The following is a 26,492-nucleotide window of genomic DNA, read 5'->3' on the forward strand; positions in this document are numbered from 1 at the left end:
TGTACTACTAGATCAAAACTTGATCTTACAATCTCCCCCTTTTTGATGATGACAAAACTAAGATTTTGATGAACAATTCATAAACAATAAACTGAATTCACTCAGAGTTTAGGGATATAGAATAAAACTTATCCTGATGTGAATAGTTTGTCTTGCTCATTCTGAATTCAAGTCACTGCTTGATTCTGAGCTTAGCTCCCCCTGAATCTAATACTTGATGAAAACGTTAGTAAAGTCTAGATTCTGAGCTAAATAATATAAGAGTTCAGAGTGAAAAATATTATGACATAGATGAAAATAGAGTAATCAGAGCGCATAAGTAATCAGAGTCAACGGACAAGGTATCAGAGTCTTGGGTATCAGAGTCAAACTAAAATCACTTCAGAAGAAGTGAAATGTATTCCTTGTATTTGCCCAGTGACACATCTATGGTCATAAAGGTGGAACTCTTAAGTTCTCCAAAAGAGAAAATAAATCACACTAACACATCTTACACATCAAAAACTGGGTGTACTCCCCCTTTTTGTCATAAGCAAAAAGCTTGGGGTGTGAAAAACTTAGCTTGAAGTATAAGGTACTCCCCCTTAGAGAAGGTCTAAGTTTTAACAAAAACGATGCAAGAATCAAAGTTAGGCGAAGTAAAGAGAAGAGTTAATGCAAAAGAAGAACGTTTACCACCGGCCAAAGTAGTAAAGATAAGGGTCAGTTACCAAGAACTTAACCTCGAGAAACTGCAGGAGCATTAACTTTCAGAGAGAGAGTGAAGCCTATATAAAGCGATGGAGAATGGGGTAAGCTTCACAACTCGAACAATACCATAAAAAGAGAAATGGCATCAAGCATGATCGCACTAGAAGAGCTGAGAAAGAAGGCCTTTGAGGATGACTTGTTCCTCAATATTAGGCATCCAGAGGGTACAACAACCATCTCAGAGCTAACACGGACACTGCTGGAGGAGGACCTGCATCCAGAGTTGAAGAAAGACTTGCAGGAATTTCTTGCCTTCGTGGAGGAAGTGCAAGAACTCAGCCAGCTTGAGCTAAAGCTGCTGGAAGAGAAAGAAATTATAGAAAAGAAGCTCAAGACTTCAGAAGAAACTCTGGAGAGGGATGAGCAGATTGTCAATCTCAACAACATCCAGTATGCACTGGAGCGTCTGGAGAAAGAGAGGTCAGAGCAGCGCCATGAGTGCGGAAGAATGAGGAGGGATCCTCCATTCTAGGATTTTAGGGAAAAAAAACAAAAAATGTATGATGTAAACGCAGTTATTATGAATAAAGAAAATTTTGCAAGCATAATGTCAGATATATATATATATATGTATGATGTGCGAAAATAAATAACGAAAAGACATAACAGAAAATAAAAAAACTTAAAGAAAATAAAACTAGGGTAAGAAGAAAGACGAAGAGATCCTAAGACTAGGGTTTAGTAGATCGACGCAGAAGTTCCATCATCATTTCTTTCATGTCTATTAGCATAGACTCATGAGTATCAAGTCTTTGTTCCATGATGTCGAGTCTGGACGAGCTTGACTGGGTAGAGCTGGAAGGAACATTCTGAGCAGCTTGAGGAGCTAGAATGGAAGCAGAAGCAGCAGGAGTAAACACTACTGGTGCAAGTACTTGGCATCTAAGAGCTTCAGCCTCAGCTTCAAGTCGTTCTGCCTCTAATCTGGCTTGTTCAGCTTGAGCTGCTGCTTGACGTGCAGCTTCTTCTGCTTGTTCTTTCTTTCTTTTGGCTTCTTCAATAGCTTCGAGTAGCTTATGTCTTTGTTCTTGTTCATGAAGAGCCACCCTTCTAGCAAACCTTTGCTTTGCAGCCTCGATCCTCTGACTTCCCTCTGCATTCAGAAGTTGCATCATAACCGGAACTTGAGCCACTAGCCAAGTGCTCAGACGGTTCCACTCTTCAGCCACATATTCAGCATTCTCGCTTAGGTCAGTCTGACCGTGCACATTGCGTAGCATCAATGAAGCTTCATGATGGAAAATATTGATGCACTCAGAGAGAGATGTGGGTCGGAGGTGAGTGTAAGGAATTATGGAGAGGTTGGTTTCAGGAGAGGCTGGGTGATTGCTGCTATGAGCTTCAGAGGCACCTTGTGGAGAGCCAATGTTAAAGGATTGAACATGATGTTCAGAGGTTCCAAGGTGGGGTTATGAAGTGTCAACCAGAGGATTTGGTGATCTAACCGAAGAGTGATTAGACACAGATTGTTCTGGTTCGGGTTCTGGTTGAACTGGCTCTTGTGGGTCAGGGACAGGATGAACTTGTTGAGCCAAAAGGTCTGCCTCATGTAAAGGATTGGCCAAGATAGGTTCATCTGGGTCTACTAGACGTTCAGGTCTAGGGCCAGGATATCTCCTAGGGCTTGGACAAGTGAGATAATACTCTTCTAAGGTAGACACCTTTTCTTTTCTAACCTCCATGAATTTTCTAATGGATTCAGAGTTGTTGGAGGGAGAAGAGTCAGCAACATTTTTTGGGAAGGATACAGGTGTATAGGCTGTGGAAGAGTCTGTATCAGTGGTTCTGGGAGCCAGACGTTCTGATGCTCTTGGGACAGAGTGATCAGAGGTTCTAGGTCCAGGTTCTGTTTGATTGGGCTCTGGTTGCTCAGGGATGATGGGTTCAGAAGTTAATGGGTTATACTGGATGGTAATGGGAGAGGTTGGTTCATCTGGCCTAGATGGTTGGTTCTGGAGCAAATTCCAGAGAGGTGCTTCAGTTGGAGAAGGTTGGAAAAATGAAGACCTTGGGGAATGTGGTGGAGAGGTGGTGTGTGTAGCTGGTTGGGACTCAGGAATGGGAGTGAGTGGATTTGAAGATTGTTTGAGCATGGCTGAGATGAGGAGTGCATCAAATAAATTCAAATCATCATCAGAAGCAACTGCAGACTTACTTGATTGTGCTGATGATCTTGTCACTCTGGCAGGAGTTTCAATCCTTCTGATCACTTCAGCTGCTGGTTCCACCCGGGTAGGTTTCACCACTATTCTGACCTGCTTCTTCTTCTTCTTGGGAGAAGGAGGACCATCCTCATTATCACCATCATCATCATCATCTGGTTTGCTGGTTTCATCATATTTTCTCTTTGATTGACCAGCCTTCTTCCCTTTGGTCAGAGGGACATCTGATTCCTCAGAGGATTCTTCTAAGATCATCTTCCTCTGAACTTTCTTCTTGGTAGGAGAAGGAAACTCAGGAGATGGCGGCAGTCTTCTGAAGAATTCATCGAGATCAATTTCATAGCCTTGAGCCCTTAGGTCTTCAACATAGCACCTAATAGCTTCAGGATTGTCTGCCTGTGTCCACAGAGGGTAGTCATTCAGAGGCACCCTTCTACTTCTGATTTCAGAAGATGTGTCTTCATGGGCAGGAGCAATCTTCTTCTTGACTAGACCCATTTTCTTCAGAGAATTTGCAGTGAAGACATCGCTGACAATGGTGGTCAGATCCTCTATGCATCCAGCATTGACCAGATCTTGAATGAGGCCACTCTCAATGAAGAGATCAGACAGCAATCTCCCAAAAGGGATATACTTGATTGCGGACTTGATGGAGGCAGTAGTCCTAGACTTCCGGATACATTCCTTCAGGTATGAGAACAGGAAGTAGGGAAGGCAGATCTTCTTCTTGTCTTGGATGAAAAACAACATCGCCTTCTGGTTGAAGTTGATGTAGTCTGGGGAACTGCCCTTTGGTCTTTGGGGGATGAAGGTCCAGTACCTTGTAGGTCTTGCCCTGTTTGTAAGTGGTGTACAGGGCTTTGTTGATTGTATTCTTGGTGTTGGGTTTCAGCTTCGATTCTGTCAGTTGAAATCGATACCCATTTGCAGTTTCTGCACCTAGCAACTTCACAAATGACTTCTCCGTGATTATTATCCTTCTTCCAAGAATGTAGGATACCACTTGAGTATCATCGCAGTCGGCGTGCTTCCAGAATTCCTTGACCAATTTGTCATACACCGGTCCTCGAAGCCTGTTGAAGTAATTTTCCTAGTCTTGAACACGGACTTCAGGACGAAGATCATACCCATTTGTAGCAAGATTGTCGAGGTCGAATCTCCATTCTGCCAGTACTTGAAGTTCCTCAGGAGCATATACGCAGTGAACGGCACAACCTCGTTCTGCAATCGGAATGATCTGTTCTTGATCTTGACCTTGATCTTGATTCGGATTCTCAGGACCCCTTTGACCTGTTGCTAAACCCACTACCATATGAGGGAACTGGGCTGGATCTGCAGTATCTCTTCTGGTTTGTCTCACCATTGTTGGAGCGGTTGAAGGTTTTGGGTAGAAGATGAAGGTTGAAAGATGAAGAGAGAGCGAGAGAGAAGTCGAGGGTAAGCGGTTTTGAAAATACAAGAGAGAGAGAAAAAACCGAAAGTGAAGGAGATCGTGTGTGTATAGTGGGTTTTGACAAATAACCGTTGTTGATTCAAAAAGAAATTTAAAATCAACGGTTGAAAATTAAAGATAGATAGTAACAGTAAATACACATATCACACACAGGAGAGAAGCACATCTACACGCAACATGACAGACTGTCACACGGGCACAAGGAACTATGCATCAGAGATACTGACACACGTGTTTCTGTCTCAGCTTCAGAGTCAGTACCAATGGGTACACACACTCTGATTGAGTTACCTTCTGGATTAGACATCTTCTGATCAAGAAGTATCATTGTCAGAGGTTCTGATCCATCTTCACTCTGGACAAAAGTCCATGTTCAGATTTTTCAGAATAAAATTAAATCTATCCTCTGCTAAGGGCTTTGTAAAGATATCTGCCCATTGATGGTCAGTATCAACAAACTTCAGAAGAAGTACGCCCTTCTGTACATAATCTCTAATAAAGTGATACTTTACCTCAATGTGCTTTGCCCTTGAATGCAAGATAGGATTCTTACTCAATGAGATTGCAGCAGTGTTATCACAATAGATTGGGATATTGCTCTCAAGGATCTGATAATCCTCCAGCTGATGTTTCATCCAGAGCATCTGGGTGCTGCAAATTGCTGCTGAGATATATTCTGCCTCTGCAGTGGATAGTGCAATGGTTGATTGCCTCTTGCTTGCCCATGAGACTAGATTGCTTCCTAGAAATTGACAATTTCCAGAAGTGTTTTTTCTCTCTGTTCTATCTCCAGCATAATCAGCATCACAATAACCTGAAAGCTTATACTCTGATGTTTTCATATACATCAAGCCAAGGTTAGTGGTGCCTTTCAGATACCTTAGGATCCTCTTAACAGCAGTTAAGTGGGTTTCCCTTGGATCTGATTGGAAACGAGCACATAAGTGAACACTAAATAATATATCAGGCCTAGATGCAGTTAAGTATAGAAGAGATCCTATCATACCGCGATAGGGCTTCTGACATACTTTACCACTTTCATCTTCTTTCTCCAGAATGCATGTAGGATGCATTGGAGTTTTGGCCACTGTAGATTCCAGCATATTCAACATCTTCAGAAGTTCTTTAGTGTACTTGCTCTGATGGATATATGTTCCTTCTGGTGTTTGATCAACTTGTATACCCAGAAAGTACTTGAGTTCTCCCATCATACTCATCTCAAATTCAGCCTGCATCATCTCAGAAAATTCTTTGCATAGAGATTGATTAGCAGAACCAAATATAATATCATCAACATAAATTTGCACAATTAAGATATCATCTTTATAAGTTTTGCAAAAGAGAGTTGTATCTACTTTACCCCTTACAAACTCATTCTCCAGAAGGAATGAGCTGAGTCTCTCATACCATGCTCTGGGAGCTTGCTTCAGACCATAGAGTGACTTCTTCAATTTGAACATATGGTCTGGCTTCTTCTCATCTTCAAAACCTGGGGGTTGATGAACATAAACTTCCTCTGATATATATCCATTTAGGAAGGCACTCTTCACGTCCATCTGATGTAGAACTATGTTGTGATTCACTGAGAAAGAGATCAACAGTCTGATTGCCTCTAGTCTTGCTACTGGAGCAAATGTTTCAGTGTAGTCTATTCCTTCCTGCTGGCTGTAGCCTTGAGCAACTAGCCTTGCCTTGTTTTTGACTACATCTCCTTTCTCATTCAGCTTGTTTCTGAACACCCATTTTGTTCCAATTACATGGACACTCTCAGGCTTCTTCACTAAGCTTCAAACATCGTTCTTGGAGAATTGATTCAATTCTTCTTCCATGGCCAGAATCCAATCCTTGTCCTGAAGAGCTTCATCTACGGACTTGGGTTCAATTAAGGACACCAATCCTTTCAGACTAATCAAGGTCTCTTCAGAGGGTCTGAAGGCTGATCTGGTTCTGACTGGTTCGTCCTTGTTGCCCAGAATCAATTCTTTAGGATGAGCTGCAGTGATTCTGCTCTTCTTCAGAGTTTGTGAATCAGAGGGACCAGCTTCTTCTTCTGGTTCATCTTCCTCTGGCTCAGCTTCCTCTGGAGCTTTGCCTTTGTCAGAAACATTAATGCTTAAATCTGCAAACTTCTCAACTAGCTTTGACTGGTCAGAGTCAAGCTTGTCGTCAAATCTAACATGAATAGATTCTTCAATGGTCTTAGCATCAGTGTTATAAAATCTAAAACCTTTAAATCTTTCAGAGTAACCAAGTAAAAGACATTTAGAAGACTTAGCATCAAATTTATGCAATCTATCCTTAGTATTGAGAACATAACAGACACAACCAAAAGGATGAAAGTAAGAAATGTTGGGTTTTATGTTCTTCCACAATTCATAGGGAGTCTTATTCAGAATTGGTCTCACAATTCACAGAGATGCTGTATTTACTGCCTCTGCCCAAAAGTGCTTGGCCATGCCAATTTCTTGGAGCATGGTTCTAGCCATCTCCTGAAGAGTTCTGTTCTTCCTCTCAACAACACCATTTTGTTGAGGAGTTCTGGGACAAGAGAAATCATGTGCAATTCCATAGGAATCAAACAGACTCTCAAACTTGTCATTCTCAAACTCTCCACCATGGTCACTTCTGACACGCACAATCCTACAAGCCTTCTCGTTTTGCACTTGGGCTATGAAGGTAGAGAACACAGCATGAGACTCATCCTTGCGGGTTAGAAACTTTACCCATGTCCAGCGGCTATAGTCATCAACGATAACCATCCCATATCTCTTGCCACCTATAGACTCAGTTTTCACTGGTCCAAAAAGGTCGATATACAGAAGTTCCAACGGCCTTGAGGTTGAGACAATATTCTTTGCCTTGAAAGGGACTTTAGTGAATTTGCCTTTCTGACATGCTTCACAAAGAGCGTCTGAAGCGAACTTCAGATTGGGTAAGCCCCTGACAAGGTTTAGCTTGCTCAGCTGAGAAATCTTTCTCATACTGGCATGCCCTAACCGTCTATGCCATACCCACTTCTCTTCATTAACAGAAAGAAGGCATTTCACATTCTGAGCCTCTAACTCAGATAATCTGATCTTATAAATGTTGTTCTTCCTCTTGCTGTTAAACAGAACAGAGCCATCGATCTGACTTACAGCCCGGCAGGACTTTTGATTGAATATAACATCATAACCCTTGTCAGCTAATTGACTTATAGACAATAAGTTATGTGTTAAGCCGTCTACCAATAACACATTATCAATGCATGGACTACTATCTACACAAATAGTACCAGTACCAACAATTTTACCCTTTTCATTTCCTCCAAAGCCAACTTCACCTCCAGGCTTAAGTTTTAGCTCTTGGAACATACGTCTTTCTCCCGTCATGTGACGCGAGCATCCACTGTCCAGATACCATGATTGGTGTTTCAGTGGAGCTATCAAGGATATCTGCAACATAGATAATCTTGTCCTTAGGTACCCACTTTCTGGGTCCTCTTTTGTTAGTTACCCCAGAGGTTCGGATCACCTTGGGTGTCTCAACATGATATTTTAAAGGAATTTTTGCATTATATTTAGACATGGAGAAGGATCCCTTTTTAAGAGGGGCTTTAGAAACTTTAGCAGGTAAAGGATCATGCAATATGGTACCAGAGGGAACAAAGCATTCATACAAAGATTTAGCTTTAGACACATAGGGCTCATTTCTAATTGGTTTAGAATAGCCAATGCCATGCATTCCATTTCTGCTTACGCCATAGATCATTGAAGCCATTAAGCTTCTATCTACGCTTTTAGCCAGGAATCTTTGAAACGACTTTTCATACTTAGACTCATTTCCACAATCAGAGGCATCACAGGCAACTATTTCTTCTAACTTAACAATCTGGTTCTTAAGCACAGAGTTAGAATTGATCAAAGCATGATTATCATTTTTCAAATCAGAGATAATTTTCTCATGTTCAGAATGAGTCTTGGAAACAGCAGATAAGTCCTTTTTCAGCTTCTTATGTTTAGACAATAAAGAGTTATACTTATCCATGATATCAGACAAGGCATGTTTCAGTTCAGAGGTAGAGAAAGAAGCGAATACCTCATTTTCATCGTCTGAGTTAGGATCTCCTTCTGATTCTGAGTCAGAGTCAACAGCTTCCTTTGACTCTGCTCCTTTGTCTTTGACAATAGCCATGAGTCCTTGGACTTCACCATCAGAGTCAACATCCTCTGACTCTGATTCATCAAATGTCACCATCAGACTCTTCTTTGTCTTGAAGTGCTTCTTTGGCTTCTTGTCCTTCTTCAACTTTGGACAGTCACTTTTGTAGTGCCCTGATTCTTTGCACTCAAAGCATGTGACTTCCTTAATTGAGGACTTCTTCTGGCCTGAGGATTCAGACTTTCCTTTTTCCTTTCTAGAGCCTTTGTACTTGCTCTGCCTGTGCTTCCAGATTCGGTTGAGTCTCTTGGAGATCAGAGTCAGCTCATCTTCATCAGAATCTTCTGATGCTTCTTCAGATTCTTCTTCTTCAGCTTGAAGAGCTTTTGACTTCTCAGCCTTATCCTTTTCAGATTTGGATTTCAAGGCTATAGACTTTTTCCTCAGATCTTGCATCTCAAAGCGCTTCAGCTCATGGCATTTCAAAATACTGATGAGTTCTTCTAAACTCATATTCTCAACATCTCTCGTGAGCTCTATTGAAGTCACTAAAGGCATCCAGCTTTCAGGAAGACTCCTGAGAACCCTTATGACATGATCTTTTGTTGTATAGCTCTTGTTGAGAGGTCTTATGCCAGCCACAAGAAACTGAAATCTGGAGAACATTTCTTCAATGGACTCATTTGGCTCCATGATGAAGGATTCATATTTTTGGATCAAAGACAATGCCTTTGATTCTTTGACTTTCTTGTTTCCTTCATGAGACATCTTCAGAGATTCAAAAATGCCTTTTGCAAACTCACGATCTGTAATCTTCTGGTACTCTTCATAAGAAATAGCACTTAGAAGAATTGCTCTTGCTTTGTGATGTTGTGAGTACAGCTTCTTTTGATCTGCAGTCATCTCTAACCTTGGGATCTTCTTGCCATCTGCATCAACTGGACGCTCGTAGCCATCCACAATAATATCCCAGAGATCTGCATCGAAACCCAGAAAGAAACTTTCCAGTCTATCTTTCCAATATTCGAACCTTTGACCGTCGAACATAGGAGGCTTTGCATTGTAACCATCTCTTTGAGTTTCACTGGTGGTGGCAGCCATTGTTTTTCACACCGGCCCGGATCACTGAACACTGTTAGGTGTGGTAATCAGAACTTGCGCTCTGATACCAATTGAAGGTATGAAAAACGGTAGAAAGGGGGGGTTTGAATAACGTTTTCAAGATAAAGCTTCCACCTTAAAGATTTTGACAAATCTTTCGAGAACTTATGTGCTAAAGATAAGAGATAGAAAAGCACACAAGGATTTTATCCTGGTTCACTTGATAAATCACTCAAGCTACTCCAGTCCACCCGTTAAGGTGATTTCTTCCTTCTTAGAATGAAGGCAATCCACTAATCAGGTAAGAGTTACAACTGCACTTGAAACCTACAAGTGACTAACAATTACACTGACTTAGCTCACACTAAGATTCACTCTCTTAGTCTTCTCTAGGATCCGATCAACCTTGATCTCCTAAAGGAACTAAACAAACTGTTTATCAAAGAATTGTTTACAAGAGATTTGCTTCTAAAAAGCTAATAGTAAACACAATGAATTTCAGATGAAAGAAAGCTTAGAAGAATTTGAATTTTTCTTGCGCGTATGTGAATGCTTCTAGCCGCTTCTTTCAGTCTTCAGCCTCTTTATATACTCCAAGGATTAGGGTTGAGCGTTGCATGGGAAATGCTACCGTTGGAGGGCAGTTCTAGAAAATCCAGCTTCTGCTGTGTTTGAGACTGTTAGGTAGGTCGTCAGGAAGGTACAGTAGCTTTTGTACTTGGATAGCGACTTGACCTTTAAACCTAGGAGACTTCTGATCAGGAGAAAGCTTCATGTTGGAACTTGTGAAGCCGGTTGATCAGAGTCAGAGGGAAAGCCCAGATCCTCTGACCATTGTATCTTCTGATTCTGAACTCAGAGGGAAGTACATGGTCTTCAGAGTATCTTGCTTATGGACATCAGAATTTCACTAATCAGCTTCTGGTTCTTCAGAGTCTTCTACACCATCAGAACATCTGAACCTTCAGTGTTTCTTGGTTATCAGACTTTCTGGATCTTCAGAACTTCTAGTGACTGAGTCCTTATCAGAGCTTGTATAACTTCAGATCTTATGAAGCAATTCTACTGTTCATACTGAACATAGATGTTGCGAAAGCGTTGCTTGGGTTACTCTATATGCACAGTGCTTCTGATTTGTGTGAGATGGAATTGAGGTCAGAGCCTGTAGACAGCACACTCAGAAAAACACGTTAGAGTACCATAATTGTTCATACTCAAAAGTTAACTTGTAATCATCAAAACATAAGAGTTGTACTACTAGATCAAAACTTGATCTTACATATGCAAGGGGCAAAAATATGGAACCCTAAACTGTGTTCAACGATGGAACAGATAGAACTACAAGATGTAAGAAAATGGAAACAAAATTCCGATAGACTGAATATGCTTTTGGGACCTACGACGTTAACGCTGAAAATGGTAGAAGACAAAGTCACCGCCGATGAACCCTTGGTCGTCGTCGATGAACCCTTGGTCGCCGACGATGAACCCTTGGTCGTGACTATCAAAGAACCCTTGGTCGCGATGAACCGTTCGTCACCGCCGTGCAAATAACGACCGTCGCCGCCGTCAAGAAGAGCCCAGAAGATGAACCCTAACTCTCCTTCTAATATCCCTCTTCTGAAAAATACAAAAAACTCAATTTTCCATAGCAATGTTGATATTCAAAATCATTATAAATGTTAACCACACTAGGTTAACTTAACCCAACCTGACAATTTTAATTATCATTTATGTATTTTTCTTTTTTAGATATAAAAAAAAAGAAAAAAACAAAAGAAAGTCAAAACTAACAGTCAAACCTATTTTAATTGGTACATGTCACTAAGGTATGATACAACTGGGGTACGGTAGTTTTTACCATTTTATATTGTATTGTATATTGTATATGCCAAAAATATTAAGCATTTAATCTCCTTCCTTATGTAACTAATCAAAACAACTTTTTTTTACAACAAAATGATCCTTTATTAGTGAAAGAAAGAAGTTACTGGGAATAGGCTCTCCCATTTGAGTCACAGGAAAAGAAAAACAAAGAGGGAAAAAAAAAAAAGAAACTAAGAAACACAAGGAAGCAGAAAAAACAAAACAAAATTAAAGCAGTTCACAATCTACATGTGAAAGGCACGACCAAATATGACAGAGAGCAGAGCATAGAACCCTTAAAATCCACCACTTCTCAAATATTTGCAGCTAGACAAATGCATATGAGTCTTAATCACCATGTTGACAGTAAAGCAATCACGCGTCCAGAACATGGAAAGTCCTCTCGCTGAGCCTTCAGAAGTGGAAGACAGGAACTATCCAAATGACTTGCTGTAGCAAAAGCACAGCTCAAATCCGCAGCTTAGAGATTGTCATCATGGCAATGCAAACTTACAGAACAGCATGTAACACCTTCAAATTCAAAGGATGAAATTTTCTGCAGTAAAATAAGAGACAAATAGCTCCAAAAATACGCACACTTCTGCACATAGACATACCAGAAGTGAAAGAAACTTCCACAATTATCAATTTATCCAAGCACCATATCAGAAAATGGATGCGACTATGGTCCTCAATTTAAATGTCCAAAAAATGACCACAAATTTGACTCCCTATGAACTCCTGATTTTGCCATGCAATCAACTTCCACACACAAAGCATCAATGAGGTTCAAGTCCTGAATCAATTGGTTAAGTGGTTGTTTTCCACTTACAAGACTTGAGTTCGAACCCGGCCCTTCACCCTCTTTTCAAATTTTTGATTTTTTATTAATAATGTGTCACGCCACATAGGATGCTGACATGACATTACTAGTGCCACGTAAGCCCCTTCCGTTAATTTTTTAACGTTAGAGTGACAGAGGAGCAAACGGTGCACACTTGTGAAAAATCAAGGGCAGAAACGTAGACAAGAAAGAGTAGACGTAGACAAGAAAGAGTAGAGACGGCTTTTTCAAAAAGTTGAAACTTGATTGGGCTCTAATCTATTCCTTGACAAGAGAAGAAGTTGCAGAACAGGGAGGGTTCGGCATGTGGCTTTAGGTTGCTGCAGGGGAATAAGATTTCTCAAAGAATAAGAGAATGTCAGTAAGAGAGTGTCAAAGTGTGTTTTTATATTAATCCTCTATTGTTAGTATACCTAAAAGTGTTGGGGGAGACAAGGGAGCCCATGGGCCGAGGAGCAAGACACCAAGAGATCTCGACGCCACATCTTAACCCAAAACCTTAAAGCATTAGGTTTATGGGTCCATCTTCTTATAAAGTCTTCTCCTCACCCAAACTTAACCAATGTGGGACTCCAACTCCGCACTTGAATTCTCAACAATCTCCCCCTCAAGTGCGAGTAACCACCACATTATCATGGCCCCCCACCGCGGAAGCATATCTACCCTTGCACCGCCGTTCGCTTCACCGCGTCAACGGAACCCGCCGCCTAGCCACACCGCTAGGAAGACTTTCGACACAAGGAGCCGTAACCATGACTACATCAACCATCGGCTCTGACACCACTTGTTGGGGAGACAAGGGAGCCCATGGGCCGAGGAGCAAGACACCAAGAGATCTCGACGCCACATCTTAACCCAAAACCTTAAGGCATTAGGTTTATGGGTCCATCTTCTTATAAAGTCTTCTCCTCACCCAAACTTAACCAATGTGGGACTCCAACTCCGCACTTGAATTCTCAACAAAAAGAGAAAGAGAAATACGAGAACTCAAGTCAACCCTCTCATCTAAAAGGAAAGTTTTAAAAGGTAAAATAAGTCAATATAACATTAAAAATAATTTAATTTTTTGAAAAGTCAATAAAACAAATCAATCAATACATGGTTTAGCGAGTCTTTCACTTTAGAGAAATCAAACTCATCCCGCCTTTGATACTTCTACATCGAGCATGTACTACATCGATCGTGTACTTAGTTTATGATATCTTGATTGCCCCTCTTGATTGATATCCATTCTTTCCTTCATTAACTAGAACTGATAAGCATTTAATTTTAGGATGGAAAGGTGTGCCATGAATAACTCTTGCATAATCTTGACTGCAATTAAGACTACTACTTGCCTTCTGCGGGTCTGACCTTACAATGTCTAGTATTCGTGGATTCCACTATATATTGAAGGAGCGATAGCTCGAGAGAGTGAATAAGTGCATATAACTCTTCTTAGTCTCCGATTCTTCTTCTTCATGATGCAGACAATGGAACAAGATGATATCTTCACAAAAGATGGAACCATAGATTTCAAAAATAACCCTGCAGTTAAGAAGAAAACAGGAACATGGAAAGCGTGCCCCTTCATTCTCGGTACCCATCTTCTCCCACTTTGTAATATGATGCTATTGTTAATGTTACCTATAATTTTTTTGAAATGGCTAACACAAACTTGTTTAATTTGAATAGGAAATGAGTGCTGTGAGAGATTGGCTATGGCATCAATACAAATCTTGTTAATTACCTGAAATTTCAGCTAAACCAGCGCAATGTTGTGGCGGTCAATAATGTCACAAACTGGTCAGGCACATGCTATGTCACACCATTGCTTGGAGCTTTTCTAGCTGATGCTTACTTGGGTAGATATTGGACAATTGCTTGCTTCTCGATCATATATGTCCTTGTAAGTTGTAAGGGTAGTTACTTTCGGAATTCTAGTATTACCTGTATCTCAGGTTTTTAAAAATCACTTATCTCGTACTCGTACTTGGTACTGGTACTGCGCACACATTAGTGCACTATAGATTGATTTAAAGTAAAAGAGAATAAGTTTCTATGAGTCTATATGTGTATCATAATTGATCATGAGAAATTAACATTCTATTAATCATTATGCAGGGCATGACACTTTTGACACTATCTGCTTCAATTACTGGTCTAAAACCTCAGTGTGATGCAAAAACTGCTTGTCACCCTACAGGGTCCCAAACTGCAGTTTTCTTTGCAGGACTTTACCTAATAGCTCTAGGCACAGGAGGGATAAAGCCATGTGTGTCATCCTTTGGGGCAGACCAATTTGATGACTCGGACAAAGCTGAGAAGAAAAAGAAGAGCTCTTTCTTCAACTGGTTCTATTTCTCCATCAACATTGGAGCCCTCATTGCTTCCTCTGTTCTTGTTTGGGTCCAAACAAACGTGGGTTGGGCTTGGGGATTTGGCATTCCAGCAGTGGCCATGGCCATTGCGGTTGTCACTTTCTTCTCCGGTACGCGGATGTACCGGAACCAGAGGCCTGGAGGGAGTCCTATAACGCGAATTTGCCAAGTGATTGTTGCTTCCTTTAGGAAAGTGCGTGTTGAGGTGCCGAGTGATGAGTCTCTTCTGTATGAGACTGGAGATGAGGATTCCGCTGTTAGAGGGAGTCGCAAACTTGATCATACAAAACAACTTAGGTAAGTTGTCCTGTCCAAAACACAAATTAAAGAGCACTTATGAAACAATAATTATTTGTTAACACCTCTAAATTGAGGTGGAAAGAGGTGGAGGAGGGGAGAGATAGGAAGAAAAGAAAAAGGAAGAGAGAGAAAGTATAAGATGTGATAAATGATAAGAGGAGAGAGATAGAAATAAAAATAGGTGGAAATGAAGTGTATAAATAAGGAGGTGTGTATATATCATTACTCATAAAAATTATTTGTTGTTTTTTAGTAGATAAGTTCAATAAACTTAGATTCAAATGGACTCATAGTATGCTCTCAATTATTAGGGGAAGAATTAATCTTGAATGCCTCAACTGTCAAAATGTAATTAAAGTAAAACCAATGTAAATTTGTAGGTTAGAGAAGTATAGAATAACTTAATTAGAATTGTTTATGCTCTCTGTTTCTATTGGGGGGTATTGATTCATTTGTTGGCTTTGCAGGTCTAGTTACTCTTTAGAATTTCTGGCTTGTGTATATGTATTTGAATACCCCTTGTGCTCCCTATTAATATATTTTACCTATAAAAAAACTAAGGGATAACATGAACTTCAACTACAAATGAAAGTGGGTAACAGAGAAAAATAAATGTTTGGAGTATGACTAAAAGATACTAGGGGATTATATGTTCACCTACAATTTTTGACAATCATCTAATCAATAAGTCACTTAGCAGCGATTTTTAACTTTCGTTCATAGACATACTACTTAAAGACGGTTTTTAACTTCTTTTAGCAGAGGTTAAAAACTGTCATGGAGGATGAAAACCACTGCTAAGTAGTATGCCAATTAGATGACTACCAAATTTATATGTACACATAATTTTTTTGAAGTTACTATAAGGGGTAGTGTGAAACTTTGTTTGGATGAATGCACAGTATCTACCGCGGACAATTGTGTTTAAAAAACAGTGGATTGCCCTCTCTAACTAAAACCTAGAATGATTCAAGTCATATGTCAATTTAACCTAAAAAATCATTCCATCTCAAGATCGGCTAGAATTGATAAATAATACGATGAATAAGATCAAAATAGGTTTAAACTAGTCAGGTTTCATATTATTATTTTTTAAATTTTAGGATTAAATATATTCGGATGGTTCCTGTAATATAGAGTAGCATCTAAATTAGTTGTACAATTTTTTTATATAATTTTTTGTCTCTTTTTTTATTTTTATTTGAAGTAAGAACAAACTGATATCAAATTGCTTATATGGCCAGATTTTGGTTTGATTAGCTCAAATGATGTAGTTAAAAAAAAGCTCAAAGGATGTCCCTAGTCATATGAACTTCTTGCATATTTTTTGTCCCTTAAATTGTTTTTATCAGTTTCAAGTTTCTGTCCCTCCAATTGTTCTCAGCCAAAAGACAACATTTATTTGATTTTCAATATTTTGTATGTTTTCCCCCATCAATTCAGTTTCTTTGACAAGGCTGCTGTAGTGACCCCATCAGACAAAAAATACACAGCATCAAACAGTTGTAGACTCTGCACCGTGACACAGGTAGAAGAACTCAAATCCATCCTAAGGCTCCTTCCAATATGGGCCACCGGCATAATCTTCTCCACCGTTTACAGCCAAATGGGGACCTTGTTTGTCCTCCAAGGCAACACAATGAACCTCCACATTGGCCCCTCATTCGAAATCCCCTCCGCCTCACTCTCCCTCTTCGACACCCTCAGTGTCATAATCTGGGTCCCCATCTACGACCGTCTGATCGTCCCTTTCGCGAGAAAGTTCACACGCCACAACAGCGGCTTCACGCAGCTTCAAAGAATCGCCATAGGCCTTGCAATCTCCATCTTCGCGATGTTGATTGCAGGGACATTGGAGCTTCTGAGGCTGAGAGAAGTGAGAAAACACAACTACTATGATTTCAAGCATGTCCCCATTTCAATCTTTTGGCAAGTGCCTCAGTATTTCATTATAGGATGTGCTGAGGTGTTCACTTTTATTGGGCAAATGGAATTTTTCTATGAGCAAGCCCCTGATGCAATGAGGAGCTTGTGTTCTGCTATGTCTCTTACAACTGCTGCACTTGGAAACTATTTGAGCAGTGTGCTTGTGAACATTGTGACAGATGTGAGCACTAGGAATGGGAGAAGTGGTTGGATACCAGATAACTTGAATTATGGTCATCTTCACAATTTTTTCTTTCTGTTGGCTGGTTTGAGCGTGATGAATTTGGGGGTTTTTGTCCTGGTTGCTAGGTGGTACTCATATAAGAAAGCAGTGGTACCTGGTTGATGATACTAACATTCATTGAAATGTCAATTGTGCTTAATCTATTTACCTTGTTAACTTCATCAAATTAATAGATATCTATCAGCATTCAGTAATTAAGGTTTGCACCTTGCTTTGGATGAAAATTGTATTAGAATAAATTTTGGAATTATGGGTCCAATACTCCAATTGGTTATTTCTTCTTGTTTTGATGTTGATAGTGATCAGTTTTCTTTTTTTAATAAATAAGGCAGCTTATAGCCGCAAAAAAACATGAAACATAAAACAACAAAATAAAAAGAAGCAAGACCTGAAACTACTCGCCTTATAGTAAGTGGATATTTGATTTTTATTTCAAAACAATATTTAATCTATCGTAGATTTTAATCGCGATTTTCAATACACATTCACACAATAAAATGTAATTATTAGATTGGGCGAATTAGCGTCGGTTGGTTCAACGCTGAGGTTTATATTAGAGTCGGCTTGACCAATGCGTATTTGGAAAAAAAATGAGAAAAAGAATGATGCATTGACATTTAAAGTTTTTCTACATCGTCAATCAATCAGATTGTAAGAAAATTATATTGTGTTCAATTGCCAACTAATAAACTTATCATTATTTTTTGTTGAGCATCTTTTTATTTTTGTTACATCAGAAAGATAAATTGCACTCGCCAGCAATTGATACCTGGACCTCCCCATCCCAACTCATATGTCTCTCAACTCCTACCACTTGAGCTATCCTACAGAGACTTTTGTTGAGCATCTAGATACCAATAAGATTTAAACCCTGGACTTGAGAAATTTTTATCCATTAAGTACCATTTAGGCTATCCATACCATACCAGTAATTTATCATTATTTAAACGATGATAAAATATTGAGATGTTTGATTACCATTAATATTAGTAAATATAGGATCTTCGTATTTTATTTTTCATTTAATGGCTCATATATGAATTTAGAAATAAAATTAATACTATAGTTTGGATGAAAAATAATATTATATTTACTGTATATCTTATCCTTGATATTAATTTTTTTGGTGAATTATCCTTGACATTAATTAATTTCTCTTACATTATTAATTTTTTGCTAGAGGGTTGGCTAGCACAAAATTTGCATTGATAGTTTTGATACCCAAATTGTGTTGTTTTTCAGTTTTCACTGCTGACTCTAGGGGTGTACAAGACCCGGCCCTACCCGCCAACCCGTTCCGGCCCAAGCCTTTCGGGTCGGGTTGAACCCGGCTCGATCATTAAAAGATGCCGGGTTAGGGTTGATCATTGAGTTATCTGGCTTCGGGTCGGGTTCGGGTTCGGGTTGACATTCGGGCCACCCGGCCCGTCCCACATATATATTTTATAAAATTTTAATTTGTTATAATGGTCAAAATATGATAGATGATGCTCAAGTTTATCTTACCATGTGGATGATATGAAAATGTTTAACATTTATCTTACTAATTAAATAAACGTTGGTTAAAAGATGAACACTTTCATGCTTTAACAAGAGAAAATCATGTAATGCACATGTGAGACAAGTGAAGAGAGATCAAACAAAATGAGTGACACGTGCATATAGATCAAATAAAATGTAAACCTCTCAAGTGCAATAGATTATGATATAGATTATGCAAGAATTGGATCATTTCAAGCTCTTTCTTCTAAAAAATAGTTCTCACTTGTAACCCTTTTAGTATGTTATTGTCTTTAAATTTTATAATTAGTATTAAATAGTCTTAGATTTATTGTCCCTCGGGTCAACCCGGTCCCATCCTACATAGACCCGTCCTAAATTGGACCCGCATATTGTCGGGTTTCTTCGGGTCTAGGGACGGGTTAGGGTCTAAGAATTGGCCCGATCAATATTTAGGGCCAGGTTAGGGTTAACTAAAACCCGTCCCAACCCGTCCCTTGTACACCCCTAGCTGACTCCAACCCATTAGAGAAAAGGCAAAATCTCTACTGTAATTACTACTTTTATTTTAATTTCTTCCCATGGAAATTCTATAACTACTTCATTAAATTAGTAAATTGTGTTGTTTTCAACTGAATTGGAAACCTATTCTTAGGAATTTTCACTTCCTTTCGCATTTTGCCCATAAACGTGTCTCTATACAATAATGCCAAAAGAATTTTCCAGCTACAGTATTTGAAACAAGTTTTTCTTTTTTATTAGAAGAGACACAAATTTACATTATTTGCTATCTTGACATTTTATTTTGGATATTATGTATAACAGTTAATTGTGTTCTTAACCCCTGGTATATAGGAGTAAATTTAAATTGAACCCAAAAACTTTTACTTAGCTTTAATTTTGGTCCCTCAAATTTTGATCAAATTAGGATATCTGATGTGAATTTTTTTTTAGTACATCGGAAAGATAAATTGCACATTCAAGGATCGATCCTAGACCTTCTCCTCCCCAACTCATATGTCTTCAACTCTTACCACTTGAGCTATTACTCGGAAACGTCATTCTGTTTACATGACTTAATTTTTTCTCAATCACCAATCCACATAGTTATCCTAGATAGACGATGGATCCACGTGAATTTTTTAAATCAGCATTGGTTCCTCTAAGATAGGCATTCAAAATGTCCTATTCATGTATTAAAATTTACTGTCTTCATGCTTCAAAGGGAATTATTCATTAAAGTGTTCAAGTCTTGATGATAGATGAAAATTATAGGATGTGAGTATTCACCATTCGAACGAAATTGTCTATGTTAAATTTTTCTGATTTTTAAGGTATCTTTAGTTCTTTACAGCAGCCACTCACCATTGAGACTTCGATAATGAATACTTGTCCAAAAAGAATCGATAGTCTATTCAGAGAATAAAAACGATTTGTCTTGGTGCTACAAAAGTATGCTACTAATTAATCACATCATGTCTTATTCCGAGAATAAAGTATTATTTTCTTTGACAAGTTAAGGGAATGCGTATCACATATACCCTCTCAAATAATATATTTTCCGGAAATAGCTTGCCGTTTCATTTCATATTATGGAAATAATTGTCTTTTTAAAGAAAAAATTATTTTATTTATTTGTTATAACTTTGCCATTTTTAATTATTTCATAAATAAAAAGCATAATAATTTATATAATTGATGGCATTACAACTTCGATGCCAAGATGTAACTGCTCTAACCATTCTCAACAATCAACATCCCTTTCAAAAGAAAAAAACCATTCTCAAAATCATATTATTTGTTTGCTGAATTTCGAAAAAGAAAACTAGACCATTACTTCTTGATAAATATCTTACAAATATCTCAACACTCTCTTCATGCTGCTTATTTAGCTTTAAACTTGTTAAAAATATATCATTTAAAAAGGAAGATAAAATATAATCTTAACAAGTCTCAATAAAATATATCTTGATTTTAAGTAATAAAAAATATCTTAATTGATATCTCCCAATAGACAAATACAACCAATAACTACAAATACAACCAATATTAACTAGTTGATTACAAAACATACCGCTAATTTGTAAATTTAAACAAGAAACCCAAACAAAGAAATGTGCCTAAAGAAAAATAAAGCAATTCTTGAATATCTATCATCAATTATTTTGAATTAAAGGGCATAGTTGCAAATTGATATACTTTGAATTTTGGCCTATATAACACCAAGCAAACGAATCAACAAATGTACGACGAGCGTTGTCACAGAACGAGAGAGCCAAAGGAAAAGTACAAAACAGAGAGAAAACAAATCGTTGTTCTGCTCCATAGTAATTTTGCTTCTCTTTCTTGGTGACGGTGATACCCACATCAATTTCTTGTGTCTCCAATTCTTGTTCGAATTCAGGTTCAAAATCTTCCATCATTGCATAGCCCGTGAGGCTTTCTTACTGGGTAAGCATCAACTTGCATGGTTTTTTTGTTGATGGTTCTGGTTTTTGTGATATCTGCATTTGCATGCATTGTTCATAGTTTTTTTCTTTTTTTATTTTGGTTTGTCTGTGTTTGCCGTTCTTTTTCTGTTTTTCCATTTTATTTTATTTTATTTTGTATGTTTTACCCCTTCAATCTAGAATAGTTTGTTTCGGTGGGCTTCAAAAAGGCTTTCTTTTTACAAAGGTTTCACTTTTTTATATCAAAAGATTTTGATTTTGTGGGTTCGGCTTTGGTCATCACCCCTGGCACGGGCAGAGCATTCTCCCGGATCATTGGTGGCATGCCTCTTACAAAGAGGTAAAGGTACTTACTGATCACCCATCAACAGAGACGGTGGTTATCAAACACACAACATTCTTAGGGTTTATTCTTATGAATTTGATTTTTTATTTCTTCTTATGGTCTGGAAATACGTCATCTTGACGTTATTCTGAAATCTATTTTGCTTAAAACGGTTAGATATTAATTTGAGTAATCATGTGTTCCCTAATTATTGATTGAGTGATAACCACAACTTTTTGTTGTTGAAATTGATTTGAACAATCATGTCCTCTTTTTCTCTTTTACCTTAAATTTGTATATACTTCTAAACCTTTTTATTTCTTTTGTGTATTGTTTTTGTGGGATTTACTATTGAAAAAGTGGGTAGTGGATGATTCTACACTTGGATCTATTGTTTCTATTGGGTGTGGTTATGTTGGCATGTATTTTTGGTACTTGTGATATCATTACACGCATTCTGCAGAATTTTTGTTTTTTCTTTGATTTAGAATCTCTCCAATTGTGACCACACACAAACACTAATCAGAATTTTGAAATTAAGGGGACCATTGTCATGACACTTTATGTTTTCAACTGATTACAGATAATGGCGCAAAATGTGTTTAGAATTGTTTGATTCCATTACAGTTTTGCATTTCCTGCTTTATATTGTATTCATGTAGGGTTACATTAATTCATTGTGATTTTGACTGTTACATAATTCATACCATAAGTACCATTTTTGTCAAAAAAAGAAGCATAAGTACCATCAAGAATGACATTGTTGCCACCATACATGTTCATTAAACCATGCATTAAACATTGTCATTAGAGCTTAATAACCCTAATGCTTTGCTCAATCTCCCTTTCTGATTCCTACTTTTAAGCAAACTCAAATTGAGCAGTGCTTATTTAACATGAGTTCCATGATAGCAACTTGCATAATTTTCCCTTTCTGATAATCTGTTCTTATTTTCAGCAACCTGCAAACAGACCTTTATAGGTAACGGAGAGAACAAAGACTTGCATACTGGAATTCTGCTGAGATACCATGGCTGATGTCATTAAGAAACACGATGCGGAAGAAGATGACTTATATACAAAAGACGGGACACTCGACATCAAAAAGCAACCTGCCAACAAGAAAGAGACTGGAAATTGGAAAGCATGCCGCTATATTCTCGGTATTGGATTCTTTCATACAACCTCTTATACATGTTCTTGTATTAATAGAATTTGATATCCCTAAGATGCTAAACAAAATATTGTGGCAGGAAATGAATGTTGCGAAAGATTGGCGTACTATGGCATGAGTACAAACCTAGTGAACTATCTCAAGGAACGCTTCAACCAAGGAAATGCAGCTGCTGCGAAAAGTGTCAACACTTGGTCAGGGACATGCTACCTCACTCCGTTGCTTGGAGCCTTTTTAGCTGATTCATACTTGGGAAGATACTGGACAATTGCCAGCTTCTCATCTATCTATGTCATTGTAAGTTCATTTCAAAAGAAAACTTTCTTGTTTGTTGAAGTCCGTGTTATGATGAGGCAACAAATCTACACTCTTCTAATCTTTTGTTTCATATTTTAATGTCTAACGTTCCTAGTCAACAAGGATGAGTCCAGTTGTTAGACACTAAAACCTTCTTTTTGTTAATTGATTATTTTTAATTTAGTCTGTCTTCGCTTATTGTATTACTCTCTAGCATAAACCAAAGCTTCAGTGCATTTTTCTTTTCCTTTTCTCTGTAGTTGTCTGGCCAATTAATTTCCTTTCATGATTGTTTGTTGTTTTGAGCCGAAGCGCAATGTGGATACTATTTTGTGAAAAGCATGGATTAAGTCTCCTTTCTAGTTTAATTCCATCTTATATAGTCTTCACTTTATCTTTTCTATCATTTATTGCATTTTAAACTTTCAAGACATTTCAATCAAGTTATACCTGAACTCTGTTTCAGAATAGAATTATCAGGAACTAAAGGATATACTAATGGGAGGATTAACCCTATTAATGGTGGTTGTTTGTTCAATTTGCAGGGAATGACACTTTTAACGTTTTCAGCTATTGTGCCTGGACTAAAGCCTTCATGTGAAGCTGGTAAATGCCATCCAACGTCAGGACAAACTGCAGCTTGCTATATATCACTCTACTTGATTGCTCTTGGAACTGGTGGTATCAAACCATGTGTCTCATCTTTTGGCGCTGACCAATTTGATGACAATGATGAAACTGAGAGGAAAAAGAAGAGCTCTTTCTTCAATTGGTTTTACTTCTCAATCAACATCGGCGCGCTCATCGCTTCCTCCGTGTTAGTTTGGATACAAATGAATGTGGGCTGGGGATGGGGTTTTGGAGTACCTGCAGTTGCAATGGTCATTGCGATTATATTTTTCTTTATCGGTAGCCGATGGTATAGACTTCAACTTCCTGGAGGAAGCCCCCTTACAAGGATTTGTCAAGTTATAGTTGCAGCATCAAGGAAACTTAAAGTCCAAGTGCCAGAAAACGAGTCTCTTCTCTATGAGACAACTGATGCAGAATCTAACATCATAGGGAGTCGCAAACTTGAACACACTAATAAATTAAAGTGAGTTATCAAAATCCTGTTTGCTTTAGTTTTTATTTTGACGTCAGCGGTGAAAAGGAAATCTTCATATGCTATTCTGATTTAAATGAATGATATAGATTGTTAGAGTATCTCAAAAGTATCTCTCACAATATCTTGATTGGATGATGTTGAAATGTTTCACATTGACTAGAAATATAGCTAATGAAGTACTTATAAATGGGAGTTCAATGCTCCCCCTCTGAGCTAGCTCATTAAGCCTAACCTGACTTCTAAGATGATAGGAGAGTCTATCCTTGATCCGTTTATTGGGCCACCCATAAATGGGGCACAAGCAGATGTTAAGTCTTGTAAATTCCACCCTTCATCTGGGTGTGAGGGGGTGTGTTAATTTTCTTCCATCTCACTTTCCTCTTTCTTTACTTCTGTCCTTATAAATAAGCAGATACTTATAGTCAAGAGAAATGTAATAATTAATAATATAGCATTGTAAAGCATCTGCTGGTTATCATCTCATTCTAAAGCTTGGTTTATATTTTCATCTTTCGTTTTAACTAACAAATGTTGCTGATTCCAGGTGCTTGGATAAGGCAGCAGTAGCAACAGAATCTGACAGCGGTAAGGGTCTGCCAAACCCATGGAGACTCTGCACAGTAACACAAGTTGAGGAGCTCAAGTCTTTTATTCGTCTGCTCCCAGTTTGGGCATCACTGATTGCCTTTGCAACGGTATACAGTCAAATGAACACCATGTTTGTGTTGCAAGGCAACACAATGGACCAGCGCATTGGTCCTCACTTCAAAATTCCATCAGCATCCCTCTCCCTCTTTGACACCCTCAGCGTCATCTTCTGGGCTCCAGTGTACGACCGCATCATCGTCCCCTACGCGAGAAAGTTCACGGGGAACGAACGAGGATTTACACAACTTCAAAGAATTGGCATTGGCCTCGTCATCTCTATCATCTCCATGATCGTTGCCGGCATTTTAGAGGTCGTTCGCCTTGACATAGTGAGGAAAAACAACTATTATGATCTTGAAACCATCCCCTTGTCAATCTTTTGGCAAGTCCCTCAGTATTTTCTCGTAGGAGCCGCCGAGGTTTTCACTAACATTGGTCAGATGGAGTTCTTCTATGGTGAGGCACCTGATGCTATGAGAAGTTTGTGTTCTGCTCTCTCACTCACAACTAATGCATTGGGAAATTATGTGAGCTCTTTGCTTGTTACCATCGTAACAGATGTCACCACAAGAAATGGAAGTCTTGGTTGGATTCCAGATAACATGAACAGAGGCCATCTTGATTACTTCTACTGGCTTTTGACCATTCTGAGCTTGCTCAACTTCCTGGTGTATCTCTGGATTGCTAAGAGGTATACATACAAAAAGGTGGCAGGAAATGCTCAGTGAGATGTTGCTGCCAAGTTTCACAATTTCAGTTGCTCCATAATGGAGATTTAGCTATTCCAATATCCGCATTAGAAAAATCAACTGTTGATATTTAAACAACTCCATGGTTTAATATGTATGCAATTACTGATTAAGTGTGGATTTTTAATCATTCTCCATTTGTATATTGGCGTTTAATCCTTCTCAATATATTGGCGTTTAATTGTATGGAATGTTATTTGGAGTGTTTTCAATTAAAGATTGTACCATACTACCATTCATGGTTCTTTGTAATCTTCTCTACATGAAATGATTTATTGTTGGTCAAACTACTTGAGAATGGAGACATTGGGCTAACTGCCATATGTTTTATTCTCTCCATGTTCTTTTTAATGTTCTGCTATAAAAGAATTTCCTTTTTTTTTTTTTGAAAAATAAAGGATTGTATTATTATCCACAAAAACGCTTAAGGACAGAACCCCCAAGGTCGAAAAAAGCCAGAAAATCCAGCAAACAAAGAACAACAATCACCCGCTCAACAGAACAGCCCCTAAAAAAGGAAACGACCCCCCCCCCCCCCGCAGGAAACTTACAAAAAACCCTCAAAGGTGCTAGCAACAGAGCACCCCAAAACCCAAAAAGAGTCACAAAACCAGCCCACTAGAGCATATCATGGCATGAAATGTTCCTCAAGAACCTTTTCAAGACCTCGTATAGCATCCATGTCGCTCCCTTCGTACACCAAACAGACAACCTTGCCGAGAAGCCACGCCTTCTTCGATCGCGTGAAGAAGCGCCCCCCACTAACGGTACCCGAATCCAGCGATGAAGAAGAGGCCAAATTTGTAACAAGTGTAGATCCCTCATCCACTGCCAATGGGCCCTCTAACTCATTCGGTCCTTTTTTTTTTTACAAAGGTTTCACTTTGTTTATATGTTCATGCATTTATTCTTATCTATATGATTTTTTTTCTTCTCTTGACAAATTCTTTTTTGGAATTATAGGTGATTTAAGGCTCCAAGTTTTTTCAAACAGATTTAGTCTCTCAATTTTGTTGTTGTTGCAAATTGAGCCTTTATCATTATCATTCTATTTAAAACTCGCAAATTTAGGCTTTCTAAGAAAAATATTCACAA

General features: G+C 38.5%; 1 protein-coding gene and 1 pseudogene across 3 annotated transcripts; both read left to right on the forward strand.

The window, feature by feature from the left end:
* The first annotated feature begins 13,788 nt into the window (after window positions 1-13,788).
* Window positions 13,789-17,248, forward strand: LOC130743959 (protein NRT1/ PTR FAMILY 8.1-like; annotated as a pseudogene).
* Window positions 17,249-20,894: 3,646 nt separating this feature from the next.
* On the forward strand, window positions 20,895-25,583 carry LOC130749338 (protein NRT1/ PTR FAMILY 8.1-like). 3 transcript variants are annotated; one of them, XM_057602676.1, is made up of 5 exons: window positions 20,895-21,097; window positions 22,380-22,584; window positions 22,675-22,892; window positions 23,438-23,988; window positions 24,545-25,583. In XM_057602676.1, the coding sequence occupies exons 2-5, from the start codon at window positions 22,452-22,454 to the stop codon at window positions 25,374-25,376; spliced, it is 1,734 nt and encodes a 577-aa protein (XP_057458659.1). In that variant the 5' UTR covers window positions 20,895-21,097; window positions 22,380-22,451; the 3' UTR covers window positions 25,377-25,583. The 3 variants fall into 3 exon arrangements, with proteins under 3 accessions (XP_057458659.1, XP_057458660.1, XP_057458661.1); XM_057602677.1 differs by lacking the exon at window positions 20,895-21,097 and adding an exon at window positions 21,312-21,442; XM_057602678.1 differs by lacking the exon at window positions 20,895-21,097 and adding an exon at window positions 21,318-21,436.
* The last annotated feature ends 909 nt before the right edge of the window (window positions 25,584-26,492 follow it).

This window comes from Lotus japonicus, chromosome 3 (assembly GCF_012489685.1).
Source record: "Lotus japonicus ecotype B-129 chromosome 3, LjGifu_v1.2".
In the NCBI taxonomy this organism is placed as follows: domain Eukaryota; kingdom Viridiplantae; phylum Streptophyta; class Magnoliopsida; order Fabales; family Fabaceae; genus Lotus; species Lotus japonicus.